Source organism: Marmota monax, unplaced genomic scaffold, assembly GCF_021218885.2.
Source record: "Marmota monax isolate L192 unplaced genomic scaffold, Marmota_monax_Labrador192_F-V1.1 WCK01_AAM20220418_F8-fsc00123, whole genome shotgun sequence".
Taxonomy (NCBI): domain Eukaryota; kingdom Metazoa; phylum Chordata; class Mammalia; order Rodentia; family Sciuridae; genus Marmota; species Marmota monax.
This window is the reverse complement of record NW_026692159.1, coordinates 5,372,330-5,388,662: the sequence shown is the minus strand read 5'-3', so window position 1 is coordinate 5,388,662 and position 16,333 is coordinate 5,372,330. Positions and strand designations below refer to the sequence as shown.

The 16,333-nt window shown below is 35.2% G+C and overlaps 1 protein-coding gene across 1 annotated transcript; it reads left to right on the top strand.

Moving 5' to 3' along the window:
- Positions 1–319: 319 nt before the first annotated feature.
- Positions 320–5,573, top strand: LOC131423313 (uncharacterized). Its single transcript, XM_058572051.1, has 2 exons — positions 320–4,937; positions 5,465–5,573. The coding sequence occupies exon 1, from the start codon at positions 320–322 to the stop codon at positions 4,892–4,894; it is 4,575 nt and encodes a 1,524-aa protein (XP_058428034.1). The 3' UTR covers positions 4,895–4,937; positions 5,465–5,573.
- Positions 5,574–16,333: the final 10,760 nt, after the last annotated feature.

The window sequence follows — 16,333 nt, the reverse complement described above, 5'->3', positions numbered from 1 at the left end:
CGGACAAGGAAATACCCTATGGGTATCAACTGGAAAAGGGGACCTCAGATTAGTAAAAAGCCAAGATGTTGTCACTAGGTAAACGTTTGTGTGTTTGGTTTAACATATGCTTTATTATCCTGATTGTATATTCTTGCTTGTTTTTGGGTGGATATTTTTATTGTAACGAATGGCAGACAGCTCTTTTGAATGGTTCTACTTGTTTTAATCATTCACACATTCACAACGGTATTGACTGTACCCATATTAACGTGAACCAAACGTATCATAAATTGTTGGTACGGGATTTGCTACCCTGTTATGTACTTAATTATACACTATGTTTCTGGTAATGGCACCTAGGACTTTGTTACTTTTGCTATTTTTGCTACTTTTGATAGCCCTGCAGTTCTATTCAGTAATGGGAAATCAAATTACAACTCCCACTACTTTTACTACTATAACTCCATATTATTTTGGTATCAGGAACATTAACCTGACCAAGCATTCTTACAAAGATTGGATCTTCAATTATATTAATTTCACTCATTCACTTCAAGAGTGTAATAATTCTTGTGCAGTAATACCACAATATTGGAAAAGTAACAAATTCCTACAAAATTTTACTGCTATTAGATACCTGTTTTATCATAATTATGCATTTTGCCACCATTATAACAAATACTCCGCACCTAAGGGGTGTGACCATTTTTGGGACATCAATACAGTTGGGGTATATAGCCCAATGTTTAGATCTAGTGCGGATGGAGGATATTCTAATAAATATGAAACTAACCCCCTCCGATGTCATCTGGTACCTGGGATTATGGATATGTGGTCTTATAAGCCACATTTTGTGTATTATTATAGGAAACTTGGAGGCAAACCTTTAGTTAAGAGCTATAATGCTACAGCAGCAGTGCTTAATAATCCAAACCTTACTGTATATACTTTTGAGGAGTCTACAGAAGAGAATGACTTTACATGTATAAAAGCAGCAGAAAAGGATGTTGCATCACTGCCTTTTCAGGTTTGGGTGTCCAACAAACAGAATGATTATAATTTATTCGATTATGAATATGAAGAATATGACTATTCTTCATATGATGATGGAGAAGAAGAGGGTTCTGGTGAATTTACAACTACAACCCCACGAACAACTACGTTGGGGATAAATTTGTTGCCATATAATGATTCTAAGAAAATGTTGGATGAGTGGAAAGGATTGCCTAGACATTTACAAGGAGCTAGGCCGTTGCCTAGATGGCCGCAAGTTTTAGTTGAACCCTACGGGACATGGTGTCCAATAGAGTTACAGCAGTATCTAGATTCCATGAGCACTAAACAAAGGAATATGTCTATATATATTGAAGATGTGCAAAGCAGAACTCATTTGAATTATACCCATTATGTATCTTGTGTAGCGGATTTTCCTAATTTACCTATATATGGAAAGTTCGAGATTCTACAGAATCCTGATAGATCCTTAGAAATACGGAACCAATCTTATCTTACTATAGATAATTGGTGGAAAGTCAATACCTTAGGTACCGCCACCTGGCGATCACCTGTTGTGTTGACCGACCCTTTACCACAGCCATTTACCCATAACTTGGTTAAACCCGTGGCCACGCCTCCTAAAATAAAGGATAAAATCGGGTATGTTTGTATCCGTAGCATTTTTGGAGATATGCTTAACCGAACACAGGGACAAGCATTTATTGGTAGAGTTTGCTTCCCTGTTGATTCAACCTTCCTTAAGTGGTGCCAATATAGATATTATTATAAAATTGGTAATTATTCATCTGTAACTTATAAGATTCACACACAGGCCTGTAGGCTGGGTCCAACTTACAGGACGACTGGGGTATTACATCCTGAATTTGGAATGTTTAATCACTCTGGATGGCTATTATTTGAAAACAAAACAAGGAGGTATGTCTTTAAAAATGCCAACAATGAATGGGACCTCTCAGAGATTGTGGATGGCCCGAAATTGGGACAGAGAGTGCATAGTCCAGGGTTACATGATTATAAATTCACCGTGGACGAATACATTGTTAACCAGACAGTGTGGAAAAACTACACACAATATTATAATATATTTAATTGGACATGGTGTTATAATTTTAGCAGACAAAATTGTGTACAGAATCCTCTTCATGCTGTATATTTGAATGCCTCTCATATGCATCTTGAGGTGAATAATACGTGGCATAGGTTTGATAATCAGTCCTGGCAACCTGTATTGGTTGTCACACCTAAGGATATTTTGGAAAAACACTTTTATAATGTTACATTTCTGCAGGTAGATTATACTTATAATGGATCCAAAGGAGAATCTTCAAAGTGGCCTTATTATAAATGCGAAGACTGTACATTTAAGTTTTATGATAATTTCTTTGGGACTTTGATTCCCGTGTTTAATTTGAGTGATGACAAAATCAGAGTGAATATCCATAATATGTCAATCCCGATGGGAGTTGATTCTAATTATGTGGACACTAAAAATGTTAGTTTAGCTATGGAAAGATCTATTTGCAGATGGTTTCCACATTCATGGCAATATGTGATTGGTATTCATAGGTCTATTATGCATAATGATTCCACGTACTATGATATTCCTCTTGATGTAAATATAACTGGAAATGTTTCCAAACATTATGAAGGTGGTAATGTTGTATTGGGCAATGAGGAAAAACAAACGAGGGATTATACTTTACATCCAACAGTATATTCTCTTGCATTTGTACCACCAGATTTGGATGAAGTTACTTTAGTGAATCACAAAACAGAAACTTACCTGGTAAATGCTGATGACTACTGGTCATTGAAGACTGGGTGCCCTAGAGCACAGCTCTGGGATACTATAATTAGATACCATGTGGATGTAGCAGATAGAAGAACTCTGAAATGGTGGTTGACACAAGGAATGGATTTCTCTACTTGGTCTAGTAAAATATATCCAGGAAAATTACCTTATTACTGGTATATGTTATTACCAGGAAGTGAAAATGAATGGAATCTCTATGATATTGTAACACATGATGTTTTACATAATAATACTGATGTGTTTGATGCACATGCAGGTAATCATATTATATATAGTACAAAGATGGATATGCAGAAATGCTACATGGAACCGACCTCTTTGAATCCTTGCTTAATTGATAGAGGAGGATTTAATGAAACCAAGGGATGGGTTACTGCCCATTTCCCAAGAGCGGTCCTCTTCCCACGCAAGGAAAAGGACGGCAATTTTATGAAGACTTTAGAGGCTCCAGGATTTTTACCTTTACTACATCAGCCAGTTAGATTTTTGATACAACCACAAGTACAGCCAATTGTGTTACGATTGTCTGTTAGTGATTTGTTGAAAGGTGAAACTGTATGTCCTTCTTTTGAGTCTACTGTGTTGCCAGATTTGTTTTATTCAGTTCAAAGAAATGCAGCAGGACGGAGACCTTTGCAGTTCGCAGCGATTGGCGCTTTCCTGGCCGGAGCAGCTTTGGGGGCAGCAATCGCTGGAGCAATGACGGAGGAACTTCGAGTAGAAATTTCAGCTCTTCGAGGACTTCAGAATAAACAGAACTTTGTTATCTCACAATTATCTAAAAATCTGCACTCCGCATCTTTACTTATGGAAAGACTTTCTGCAGAACAGGAACTTTTGAAACATCATGTTGATTCATTAAGTAAGGTGATTGAGACTATGGATGCATCGTGGAATGTACGCATGAAACAATTGGAGGCAACTCAGGAGTGTGAACATCTGCAGGCAATGATCACCGCGGGATTAGAAGAAATAAGACTGTTATTTAGAACTGGCATAGGCATGGAAACTGCATCAGCTATAACCATATTGGATCCTACAAAGGATTCTTGGTGTGAAACTGGTGTCTGTATGATTAATTTATGGCAAATGTCAACATCTAAGGTTGTAATAGGATATCCAACTAAGGCTATACCGAAGAAAATTGGTAAAGATTGGATAATACCATTTGATAAGTTTTATTGGTTAAAATGGGACAATATGTCATATTATGTGCCTAGTGAAGCCACTTATGCGATAGGTAAAACAACTGTTATAGCCTATGATCTTTTCTCAGATGAACCTAGGACTTCTGATATAACTATATCTATGCCTCAGGCTACTTTGTTAGATCTTGGGAATTTTAATATGTTGTCTTGTTATCCTGAACCGTACATGGTTCAACGATGGCAAAACATTTCTTATAGTGATTCTTTGAGTCTGAATGCTGGTTGCCATATACATACTAATGTCATGATGATGGAACATATGAATTTGACCGTTCAGAAACATCTGTTTAGGAGTTTGAATTTTACTAACACGAGAAATGTACGAGTCCTGACTCAGGTGGTTTATTTGTCTAATCATACTTTTGGGTTACATACTTTTGTGCCCCAGCCACCTCTGTCGGAAGAATATAAACATATGATGAAGGCAACGGAGGCAGCTAAGTCCATTTATGCTTCATTGGGAAAGGAAATTGAGACAGTACATAATCAAACTACTGAACTTCTCCAAAGATTCTCAGGAGAAACTCATAAAGTTAAAATGTTGGTTGATTCCGGATACTTGATTCCGCGTGACTTTCAGTATACTTATGATTGTAGTTTTGTAGGTTTCTTTAGAAAATTGGTTCATGCAGATGTTAGTTGCATTATGAGATGGAACCCTTTCCATTGGCTTAAGGAAGGATTGCTATATGTATGTTGTTTTGTATTATTTGTATTATGTATTAAGGTTTGTTTAAAGATTAATAAGTCTGCAGGAAAGAAAACTTACATTAAAATGGATAAACTTCAACATTACAGGGACCATGAAACGAAAGGCACTAAGAACATCAAATCCAAGAAGGAGAAGGACGGAAAGATCGAGGAATTATTCTGAACAGTTGCACTATGCAAATTGTCATCTTTGCATCGAATTTCATGTAAATACATGGTTTTTATATAGTGCATATACACTGTTTGGGCAGGAACGTTTTTCTCTTTTATGTAGACTAGTAACCTTACGCAGTGGACCATGGTGTCCACTGGATAGGACCTTGGAAGGCCAAGTGCCCTCTTTGTGTGTGTTTTTGAATCATGTTTGGAATTGTATTTCTGATAATAATTTGCATTGTGATGTTTATTGTAGATATAATATACATTTGTGTGTTAAGACTTTATTTGGATTGTTCACTGAAGTGATGAAGTCTGATCATGATTTATTAACCTTACACTCTAATGCAGGTACTTTTTATGTTAATGGACTTATTTCACTTAACTATAATAGATCATTATTATTTGGTGATAATTTATTATGTAGAATCAATTCGCAATGCAGACAAAGGAATACATATGTTCCTAGATCTTTATTTGACATATGTTTAAGAAACAATTGTAAGCCTTACTTTATTAAATTATGGACTTATGTGGATTATCATCAACACTTACCTAAGATTGGTTAATATTATAGAATTTCTTGAGGAACTATGTCTGTGGACCAGATAATCATCAAACGGATATTAGGACGCAAGCTGAGGAACGACCTATTATTCAGGAAGGACCGGATGACTCCAATTCCGATGTTCTCTGAAAAAGATGTTAATTATCCATTTATGATAGTTCACAATTTGGTGATAGATTTGGATCTAGTAAAGGATTTGGATTTGGACATTTATTTACGATTGAAACAACTTTTCGTTCCAAGAGTGAAAGCTCCCTTCTGCTGTGAGTTTCGTGCTATGCTTCAGCCTTTTCTGCACTCCTGTGTGGTCGGTGGCTGCATGGATGCCGTGGATTGCATCTTCCAATCTGAAGATTGGTTTGGAGGGCCGCGACAGCCCATACGTTTCCCCGAGGACGGGCAACTTCCGAATGGACGACCTAAGACAGGGGACCGTACTTGTCGCTTTGATACATCGGCACCATCAGTACCATCGGCGCCTCCGTATCAAGGGGGTGGAATGACAGGAGTAAACATCAAGGATGAACAAACAACATGAATCAGCAAAAGGACTTGTTTTGGACTTGTTTTGGACTTTGCAGTGACTAAGTGACTTTTTAGTTGTAAACATGTTTTGGTTATAGGATGACTAGATAGTATGCCCATGTTAGATAAGTTGATGATGTAACTAGGTAGTGTGCTTATGTTAGATAAGTTAGACATAAACAAGTTTGTTGTAAACATATAGAGTATATAAGCGCGAGGGAAACTCCATGTATTTGCTCACAATCAACTCTCATCGCCTGAGAGTAAGATCGTGCAGTGTGAGCCAGTCACCTCGTGCATTGCTTTGTGTGGTGTGCGAATAAACCAGCATTTCAAAAGGCAATCGAGTTCGTGCTTGGTGTTCGCGTACGTCGCGGTCCGGGGTCCAGTGCAGATATCCGGAAGGGAACTCCTGGTAACCAGACAAGGCTGAGAAGCTGCTCGTGACATACACTGAATTCTGAATACCAAAAACTATTCCCAGTGGGAATTTTGTTTGCTCACCTATCCAGACCCACTCCATAAATGAACCTCCATCTAGCATTTAGCTTGATTCTGGCTTGAACGTTCCTTCAGAAGAACTTCAATTCCATTACTCACATCTGGTCCCCAGAGCCCAATAGGACCTATCCCCCCACAAGTGTTCCAGAAGATGACTGATTTCTAATGTCCCTTTCCAGCCATTTTAGAAAATCTATAGTTTTTTCCATGTATTTTCTTCTTCTCAAAAGCATAAGCCACTTTTTTTCCCCCAAGTTGATCAGCAGGGTCAACTTTCTCACCTTTTCCTTATTAGTGTCATTCCAGAAGGTCAGAAAAAAATAGCAAACAAATGAAACTTATGCAAAACTCCTCTAACAGCTAGAAGTTGCTGCTTTAAAGGGACAGTGGATAAGAGATGCATTAACTCTGCTCCTACAACAACCACAACAAAAACTCTGATATCTGGGCAGTGGAAGAAGATGGTTTTCGACCCTGGTTCGAAGTGGTTCCAACCACTTCAGCAAAAGTGAGGTGCTAAGCATGTCATTGAGACCTTGTTTCTAAATAAAATACAAAATAGGGCTGGGAATGTGCTCAGTGGTTGAGTGCCCCTGAGTTCAATCCCTGGTATCAAACACCAGAAGGATTAGCAGGACAAAAGGAGCCTTGTTCCAAAGAGGGTTCCTGCTGGAACCTAGGCAATGTGATTCCCATTGGCTAAGGAACAATAGTTTTGCCATGGAGGATGATCCTTTTCCTTGGTGATCTGTACTCATTTTTATTCCCCTAGAAGAATGTATTTGAAAGTAAAATGTATTCTTCCTGCTGCCTTAAGTTCCAACGACTCTCCTAATACAGATTTATATCATCTAGAGGTTTTCATTTAAAGAGCTTTTCCTCAGTGGCCTTAGGCAAATCACTTACCCACTAATGGGTAAGCCATTAGAGCCGGAAATGATCTCTATGTAAAGGCTCAATGAACTGTGATTGGAACCACTTTAGAAATGTGTGAAACTTCTAATAAATGTATCATACACATTAGATGTGTGTTGAAATATATTTTGTGTTTAGCCTTCTTAAGTCTCAAAGTGGGTAGGTGGGAATGAGCGAAGAGGTCCGAGGCAGGAAGGTTAGTGAAGTCGCCACTCAATTAGTAAACAGAAGTCCACAGAATTTATGACTGGAGGGCAGCACCCTGGAGTCCAAAGATGGCTCAGGAATACATATTTGCTCTCATAACCTACTAACCCCATGACTTAGCAATACTGTGTTGAATCTGACTTGCACCAGCTTATGGAAGCCTATTTAAAATTTTAGGAGGTTTTTTAAAGCTACTTGAAGAAACACTGGCATCTTGAAATAAACCATGGGGAGAAGATTTATACCACAGGAATCATCAAACAATTCAAATTAAGTTTTTTGAAAGTCATTCTCTCATTCATTTGTTTGTTTTAGAAAGATCATTTAACAGCACACCACTAACTAGGTGATATCTTTCTTTGCCTTTCAAAGCTTTCGTTTCCTTGTCTGTAAAATGGGATTAAAAATGGTTTACTTTGCTGGGCATGGTGGTGCACACCTGTAATCTAAGTGGCTCAGGAGGCTGAGAGAGAAGAATGAGTTCAAAGCCAGCCTCAGCAAAAGTGAGGTGCTAAGCAACTCAGTGAGACCCTGTTTCTAAATAAAATACAAAATAGGGCTGGGACTATGGCTCAGAGGTTGAGTGCCCCTGAGTCCAATCCCTGGTATCAAAAATAATAACAATACTAATAATAGTTCAGCCTGCTATAGGGCTCTAGAGTAAAAAAAAAGTAAGTGGAGACCAACATATACACACATTTTTTTAAAAAAGACAATTTGGCTGGGGTTATAGCTCATGTGAGGAACTGGGTTCGATCCTCAGCACCACATAAAAATAAATAAATAAAATGAAGTTATTGTGTCTATCTACAAATAAAAAAATTTTTCAAAAAATTTTAAGGCAATTATTAAAAAGTTAAAAAAGTTACATTCTCTAACATCAACAACTACAGCTCCATAGTACCTATATCAAAAATGTATAAAGCCATGGGCCATTTATCATTGAAAACTGTCAAAATATGCAAGGCAACAAAAAATATCATGAATCTAGATATTCTATTGATTGGCCTGCAATATTTTGATTAAGTAACAAGGTAAAAATAGATTTAATTCATAAGTTATTCTATATTTATTCAAAGAGCTTTCTTTTTCTCATCTTTATTGCAGCAAAATCTTCATGCTATTATAATCAAGAACTCTGTATGACCTATATGCATTAAAGTAATACTATAAAAATAGAAAACTAATTATACTTCAAGTATGTAAAATTACATTTTATAACAATGTCAATTACATTTTAAAAATAAAAATTTGTTAATATGTTCACAAGTGATTTCCCTTAAATATTCAAAATAATTATTAAATTTAAATCTATGACATGTGTTTCATGAATATTAACTTTTATTTCAAAATTAGGAAAACAGGGCTTATACGTGGCAAGGAAATGTTGACAAATCTTAAAATTTCTTAATTTAAATGACATTAAATGGTTTTATAAAAATAAAAATATTTATTCTAGTTCTTCACTCTCCTTATCTTATACTTGTTCATGTAATTTGTATACGTATGTATGTATACATATATATGTATATTATATATAAGTTCTAAACCTTTGAAAAAAGAAAGTTATGAAAACATGAACAACTTAATATTGAAAAATACACTTCAGTTGCTATGTAACCATTAAGAATACCATGCTAATTTGTGTGTATTTCTATAACTGTGGGCATAATAAAAAAGAAACTGAAAGCTTGTCACTAGAAGGAAACAATATTTTGGAAGAGTCCAGTGCATCCCTGCTATCAAAGAAAAATGAGTTAATTTGTCTTCTCTGTTACCTAAGCACTTGTACCACTCAAATGATCTTTGTATTCTGAAGCAGTGTCCCTCTCTGATGTCGGCAGTAGAGCAATTTTGTATTTAAAATTTCCTTTCTTTGTGGGGAGGTAGTACAGGAGATATGTGGCTTGAGTACTTTTAATCTTGAGAATATAGATTTAGAGCCACTTGTAACTGTGCCAACACTAGGCATAATTTCATGAATGACAGAGGTACACTTTCTTCTTTTTAAATAAACTAATCTTGGTAATCTGTGATTCTACTATATAGAACCCTTTATAATGAGGTTCAGTAAAAGGGCACCTCCTTTCCAAGTCTAAGTGTGGTGCCATTTTAATCTGCTATGTGCATAGTGATTTATATACACTAACACATTTAATCCTTACAAAAACCCTACTATGTTTCTGTACAACTGTAATCTCAGAGCCTCAGGAAGCTGAAGCAAGAGGATCACAAGTTCGAGACCAGCCTCAGAAATTATAGTAAAATCTTTAGCAACTTAGCGAGACTCTGTCTCAATATTTTTTAAAAAATTAAAAGGGTTAGGCATGTAGCTTAGTGGTTAAGTGCCCCTGGGTTCAATCCCCAGTATCAAAAAACAGACAAGAAATTTCCTACTATGTATTAACTGTTACTCTAAGCTTGTTTGCTGTTTTTATTACTCTTATTATTTCTTTTTAAGTGAGCCATCATCCCAGAGATTCATGAGCTGCTGGAAAGATTCCTTAGTAATATACAGAAAAGGACATTAATGGGTTCTGTACTAGTTTCTTATTTCTATTGCAACAAATTACCAAAAGCTGAGCAGTTTTGATTACACAAATTTATTATTTCTTATATCTGTAGGTTAGAAAGAACTGGGCTAAAATCAAATATCAGCAGATTTGTGTTCCTTATGGAGGCTCCAGGGAAGAATCCATTCCCTGTCCTTTTTTAGCTTCTAGAAACTGCCTGCATTCCTTGTCTCATGATCCCTTCCTCTAGCTTCAAAGACTGCAATGGCGAGTCTGAGTCCTCTCAAGAAGCTTGCACCACTCTAACGTGTTTCTCTCTTCCTGTGATCTTCTAGGCCCCCCTGGATAATCCAGGATTATTTTCCCATATCAGAATACCTACCTTAATGACATCTGCAAAGTTATTTATTTATTTATTTATTTATTTATTTATTTATTTATTTATTTATTTTGGTCATGTAATGCCACAGGTCCACAGGTTCCACATATTAAGACATGAGACATCTCAGAGGCCCTTATCCTGCCCACCACAGATCCTCCAACATTTGAACTTCACCACTTCTACATCTTCAGAAACTGACTTCAGACCGCAGTTCCATAATCTGTCAGTTCATAGGAGTCTTTTTTGTGGAAATTAATGGAAAACTCAATGTGAATGAGATATTGTTCTAAGTACAGGGAATATGACACATTAAAAACAAACCTGATGTGGTCCCTTTTAATGTGGAATTTACTGAATGGTGAAAGAGGCAGACATTTATCAATAAATTAATGTCAAATACCAATATTGTCATTTGAGTTGTATCCAGGCAGGGCATGAGAGACTGGAAAAAGGTATATACTTTAGAGACCACTAGTTGGAAGGATTAGAAAAATTGCAGGTGGAATTTAGACATGACATTTTTCCACATGATTTTCAAATAATAAACAATAATTCACAACATCATTCCCATTGCATGTGTATGTATGTGTGTATAATATATATAATGCTGTTAATACATATGCATAGTAAAAATATATTTCAGATGATTAGACAGTTATAAAAATGCTCCAGCTTGAATTCTCTGGAAGGATTATTACCTCTGTTGGATTTTTTCATAGCAGTGTGATATAATAATGCACACATCAGCTACATGGCTCGACCACCCATGTTCAATAACATAAGCTTATAGCTGAAGAACATGCAGGTGGGTGAGATTAAGAATGGCCTGATCAAAGGGAAAATTGGGACACCTTGACTTAGCTTCTGTGCTAGTCTGTGCTATTACCATGAGTCAGGTGAGAGAGGAGAGTGCCTCAACAAAGGCACTTGTGTAGCTAATGCCCTTCAGGGTCCCCAGAAGTACTAATGCTTGGCTGATTATTTCAACTATAGAGGACATCTCTGCTTTCCTGGGTTTAATAATAAGCAGACAATCAAATATTTGAGATACAATAAAACTGCAAGTTGTGTAGTGGGAAACAGAGAAAAACAAATAATTGAAAACAAAATACAACAAAAAACAATATTTGTCCAAAATATAGTGACATTCACTTTATATGCTTACTAAACAGCTCCTTAAGATCATTATGAAGTCAGGGCTGGGGCTATAGCTCAGTGGCACAGCACATGCCTACCATATATGAGGCACTGGGTTCGATCCTCAGTACCACATAAAAAAAAATTAATAAATAAAGGCATGCTGTCCATCTACAACTACATAATTTTTTTAAAAAAATATCATTATGACTTCAACAACTTATTTTTTACCTCTTTTGTTATTATTTTAAAATTAACAGATTTATTTGAAATAAAAACACATTGATATTTTCCACTATTATCTTATTAAATGCAGAAACTCCAGGGTGAAGGGAGACTAATCTGAAAATGCTGCATATTTTAGTGACTTAGAAATTCACAGGGAGCTTCAGCACCCAATGCTTTCATTTTCATTTGTATTTTTTATTTAAAACCACATGTCTGGGAGATTAGTTTTATGTTGACTTTCATTTGTTTCCCTGAGTACAGAGATAATTAGTTAAGGCAACAAAATTCAGATCTGGAAATCTGTATTGTAAACACTTTATTAAGCAACGTGTGTCAAATTAAGATGGTTGATTTATCCTCAAGTGTCTTTTAAAATGAAGTTTCTCTGTCTAGGGTGTATTATTTCTGGACACCAGATTTGGTAAGAAATCATTTATAGTATTCAGAACCCCCTTGGTGAATTTAACTGTTTCATCTTTATCTAGAGGTTCTTTTTAGGTGTAGTAATTATATTACTGCAAGAAAGAAATGCCAAGACGTCAAGGTGTCATCTGTGAGAGCTGCATGTACTAAGCAACTTATCAATATGGACCCATGCACTACCTGATATATATTCTGCCAAACAAAGTCAAACAAATTAGGATATATGAGGGAACACATTCCCATGTGAAATGGAATGGCCTTCTGAGTTAAAGCAAACCAAAAGTCTTCCAAAGTCTAAGGAAATTTCTGATAGGGAAGTATAGGTTAAGAGGGTCAAAATAATATTAATTTGCTCCACAAGGATTTCAATTCTTCTTTAAGTCTATTTACTGTTACAAACACACCTGTCCCCCCAGGTACTGTTTGCATTTTGAAGATTTGAAGATGTTAACCTAGGGTGGATAAAGGCAAGAGGCCTAAGCAGAACTAATACAGGCTGGGATTTAAAACAAAGCATAAAACAGCAAAAACAACAACAAAATCTAAGCTTCATTCTAATGCAACTTGAACCTAGAGTCTGACACATGGCAGGCACAAAAGTATTCATTTGAAAAATACATATAGTTACATATACACACACATGCCAGTGTTCAGATTGAAGGATATTGATAATGAAAAATAAAGAAAGGTAGGTTGGGATTGGAATTAATTGAAAGGCCCACAAGGGCAAGGAAATTTCTCAGCCCTCTGTTTGAGTCTGAACTACGGAGGAGGAACTACTCTGGATATTATCCTGGAAGAGGCAGAGTATAAAACTCTCTTATCCTGTTGTTCACAGAAGAGAAACCTGTTAACATGTACTCAATGAGCAGAATGTCTCACAGAACTCTCTCAAGTAGGTTTTCCAACCTCTCTGGGTTAATAAAATCTCCTGAACAAGTTAAATCTCTGGATTTTCTGTTACTCTAGGACCTAAGAGGCCATGATTTATGTGTGCATTTATATGGATGTCTTTGTGAAGAAGGATCAGAGGGCAGAGGAAAGGACAGGACTAGGACTAGGGTTAGGGGCCCCTGCTAGTAGAGCAACAGAAGCCTGAATGCAAATGAAATATAGATAGAATAAATTTACTTTGCAGTATTCATATAACAGATTTCAGAAATGCAGTGCTTTAATCCTTTAAATAATGATGGATCTTCTAGTCTAGGTCCCAAAGGCATAATCATATTCATACCAATAAATATGAAATACTGAATTTCACAGTGAAATATTCAACTTGGATATAGTAAGAGGAAACTTTTTATAAAAGGGTGAGATATGTCAAATATCTGTGGTGAGGTTTTTCTTTTGCTCTTTTGTTTTTGTTTTTGGTATTACAGTTTGCAGAAAAAGCTCTTTTCAAATAATGAGGCTTTTAAAACACAGAGGCTCAACTGTACTATTTCATAAGGAATCCTGCATAAGGATTCTTTTTTAAGAAAAGACACGAGTAGGAAGAATCATAGACAACTGTGATTACAATTGCTTTATATTGCTTAAAGTGGCTCAAATGATTAGAGTATCTGTTTAAAGAAAAAAAATGCTATGACGTCTATGTAAACAATGAAAAAAGTGATAAATACTGATTTGTTGCTTCCTGGGAGTATATATCCCTCAAGTTAAAATTCTACAGATAGAGCTTTCTTTGTAGAATTTTCTATTCTAAAGGGAACAGTAATCAGGGAGCAATGCTGCCCAAGAATGAAGGAGAGTGACTTGAACATATAAAATGAGCTCCCTATTCTTAAATCTACCACTATCTAGCTATGTATTCTTAGACAATTTACCTAACTTTTCTAAATTTTGATTTATCCATCTATAAAACAAAATTATTGTAATAACATCACTTCAAAGGGTTATTATAAGGGCCAAATGAAATTATGGCTATAAAATTATTTATAAATCCCAAAGTTCCGTACCAATAAAACTGAGCACCTTTATTCACAAAATGAAGGCTGTGTAAAGAGAATTATGAATATGACAATAATAATAATGAAGTCATCATTTACTGATGCCTTACTCTTTCCCAAACCCTGAATTCTCTATTCAGGGTTTTTTCTTCAAGCTATAGAGGATAAGAGAGAGAGAGATAATGAAAGAAGATAAAGGATGGGAGTAGAAAGAGTAAAGATTCAATGTGCAGGAAATTGGCTACCCTGAGAAAAAAATCAAAATAAATTGGAGCTGAAACAATAACTAAAGGTATAAAAGAAGAAAAATTTTTGTGAGCTAAAAGATTTCTAACTATTATATTTCAGTTAAAGTTAATTAAAAGAAAACAACATCTAGACTTATACTAGTGATATGTTTGAATTACATGGACAAAGAAAAAAATCCTACATACAGCTCAGCACAAAACCCAAGACAACTTAAAAAGGAACAAAAACTAATCTGGTATCAGACTTCTCTGCAATATTGAGCACTGGAAGAAAGAGAAGCAATGTCTACAGAGTTCTGAGGGAGAAAGGTTGTGACCTACGTTTTCCTTACCAAGTCAAGATACTATTCATGGTAAAAGTGTCATTCCACCAAGAACAAGTAGCAACCATGGACTTTTATACTCTAAATTGCAGAACTGGCAAATAAAAAATGCTAAAAATACATGATGTAATGATCTACCTATAATATACATCAGAAACAACTAAAAGATAATAAAATGAAACCAAATACTAATTATAGATTATTCTAGTTTAAAATATAAGGGCACAACATAACAATTTATAAAATAAAACATTTATAAAAATAGGAAAGTGATTAATTCTATAGAGAATTACATTCATAATAGAAACAAAAGGCATGAAATATCTAGATATACCCATGATAGGATTTATTGGACCTAAAAAAACAAAAAAAATATGTTAAGCTGAGTCATTTGGAACTTAAAATACTAAAACATCAATTGCTAAATATAAGAAATATTGGCCTCTTAAATTATATAAAAATACCTTTCTGCTTATTAAATGTTTTTATAAATTGGTGATGCACAAAAAATATATGAAAGATTTCTTAGAAAAATATTTGAATAACTAGAGGCTGAAAGATTTTGAATGATATTCTTGTTAAGGATTTCAAATATAAATATATCCATCCTTATAAAATCAGTTTGTGTTTTTAAAGTAATTCAAATCAAAATATTACAGGAAAAATCAAATTAAATTATATTCTAATATTCATCTGGAAAGATAAACAGTTTATACTTGTAATAGCTAGAAGAAAAAAACAACATTGCAGAGACATTTGCTCAACCAGATATTAAAATGAACTATAAATCACAGGCATTAAAAGAGTTTGGTACTGACACAAGAATCAGCAGAGAGATAAATTGACTAGACTAGATTGCCCTGAAACAGACTTTATTATAAAAACAAACTCAACACATTAAAAGTCAATTACTACAATCCAAGGAAGAAAAAATATTCTTTTAAGTGTGAAGAAGATATCTGTTGGGAAACTATAAATAAATCCTCATTTCATATCAAATACCAAGGTAAATTTCAGATGGATTAAAGAACTATAAAATTCAGGAACCATGAAAGCTTGAAGGAAAATGTAATAGATATTTAATTTATCATAGTGTTAAGAATAAGAATATATTAAATTTCAGAGACCTAATAATATTAATTGAGGTGGTTTCAAAGCCAGAGTATTTTTGCATTGGCCCTTGTTGTGGATTGAATGTTTGTGTCCCCCCAAAATTCACATATTGAAACCCTACACTCTGATATAATAAAATTATAAGTTCAAACCTTTGGGAGTAATTAAGATTAAATGAGGTTGTAAAAATGAACTACTTGTGATGGGCTTGGTGGCCCTCCTTCTCTCTACTCTCTGTTAGGTGATGGTTCAACAAGAATTCAACATTCTACAACCCAGAAATGGGTCCTCACCAGAACTCAATCATGCTATCACACTGATCTCCAATTTCTAGCATCCAGAACTGGGAGAAATAAATTTCTGTTGTTAATAAGCCACCTAGTTTATGGTACTTTACTATGGTAGCCCAAACTG

What these genes read in the sequence shown, in the direction of transcription:
- LOC131423313 (XM_058572051.1), top strand. Translation starts at nt 320, where the DNA reads ATGTTTCTGGTAATGGCACCTAGGACTTTGTTACTTTTGCTATTTTTG.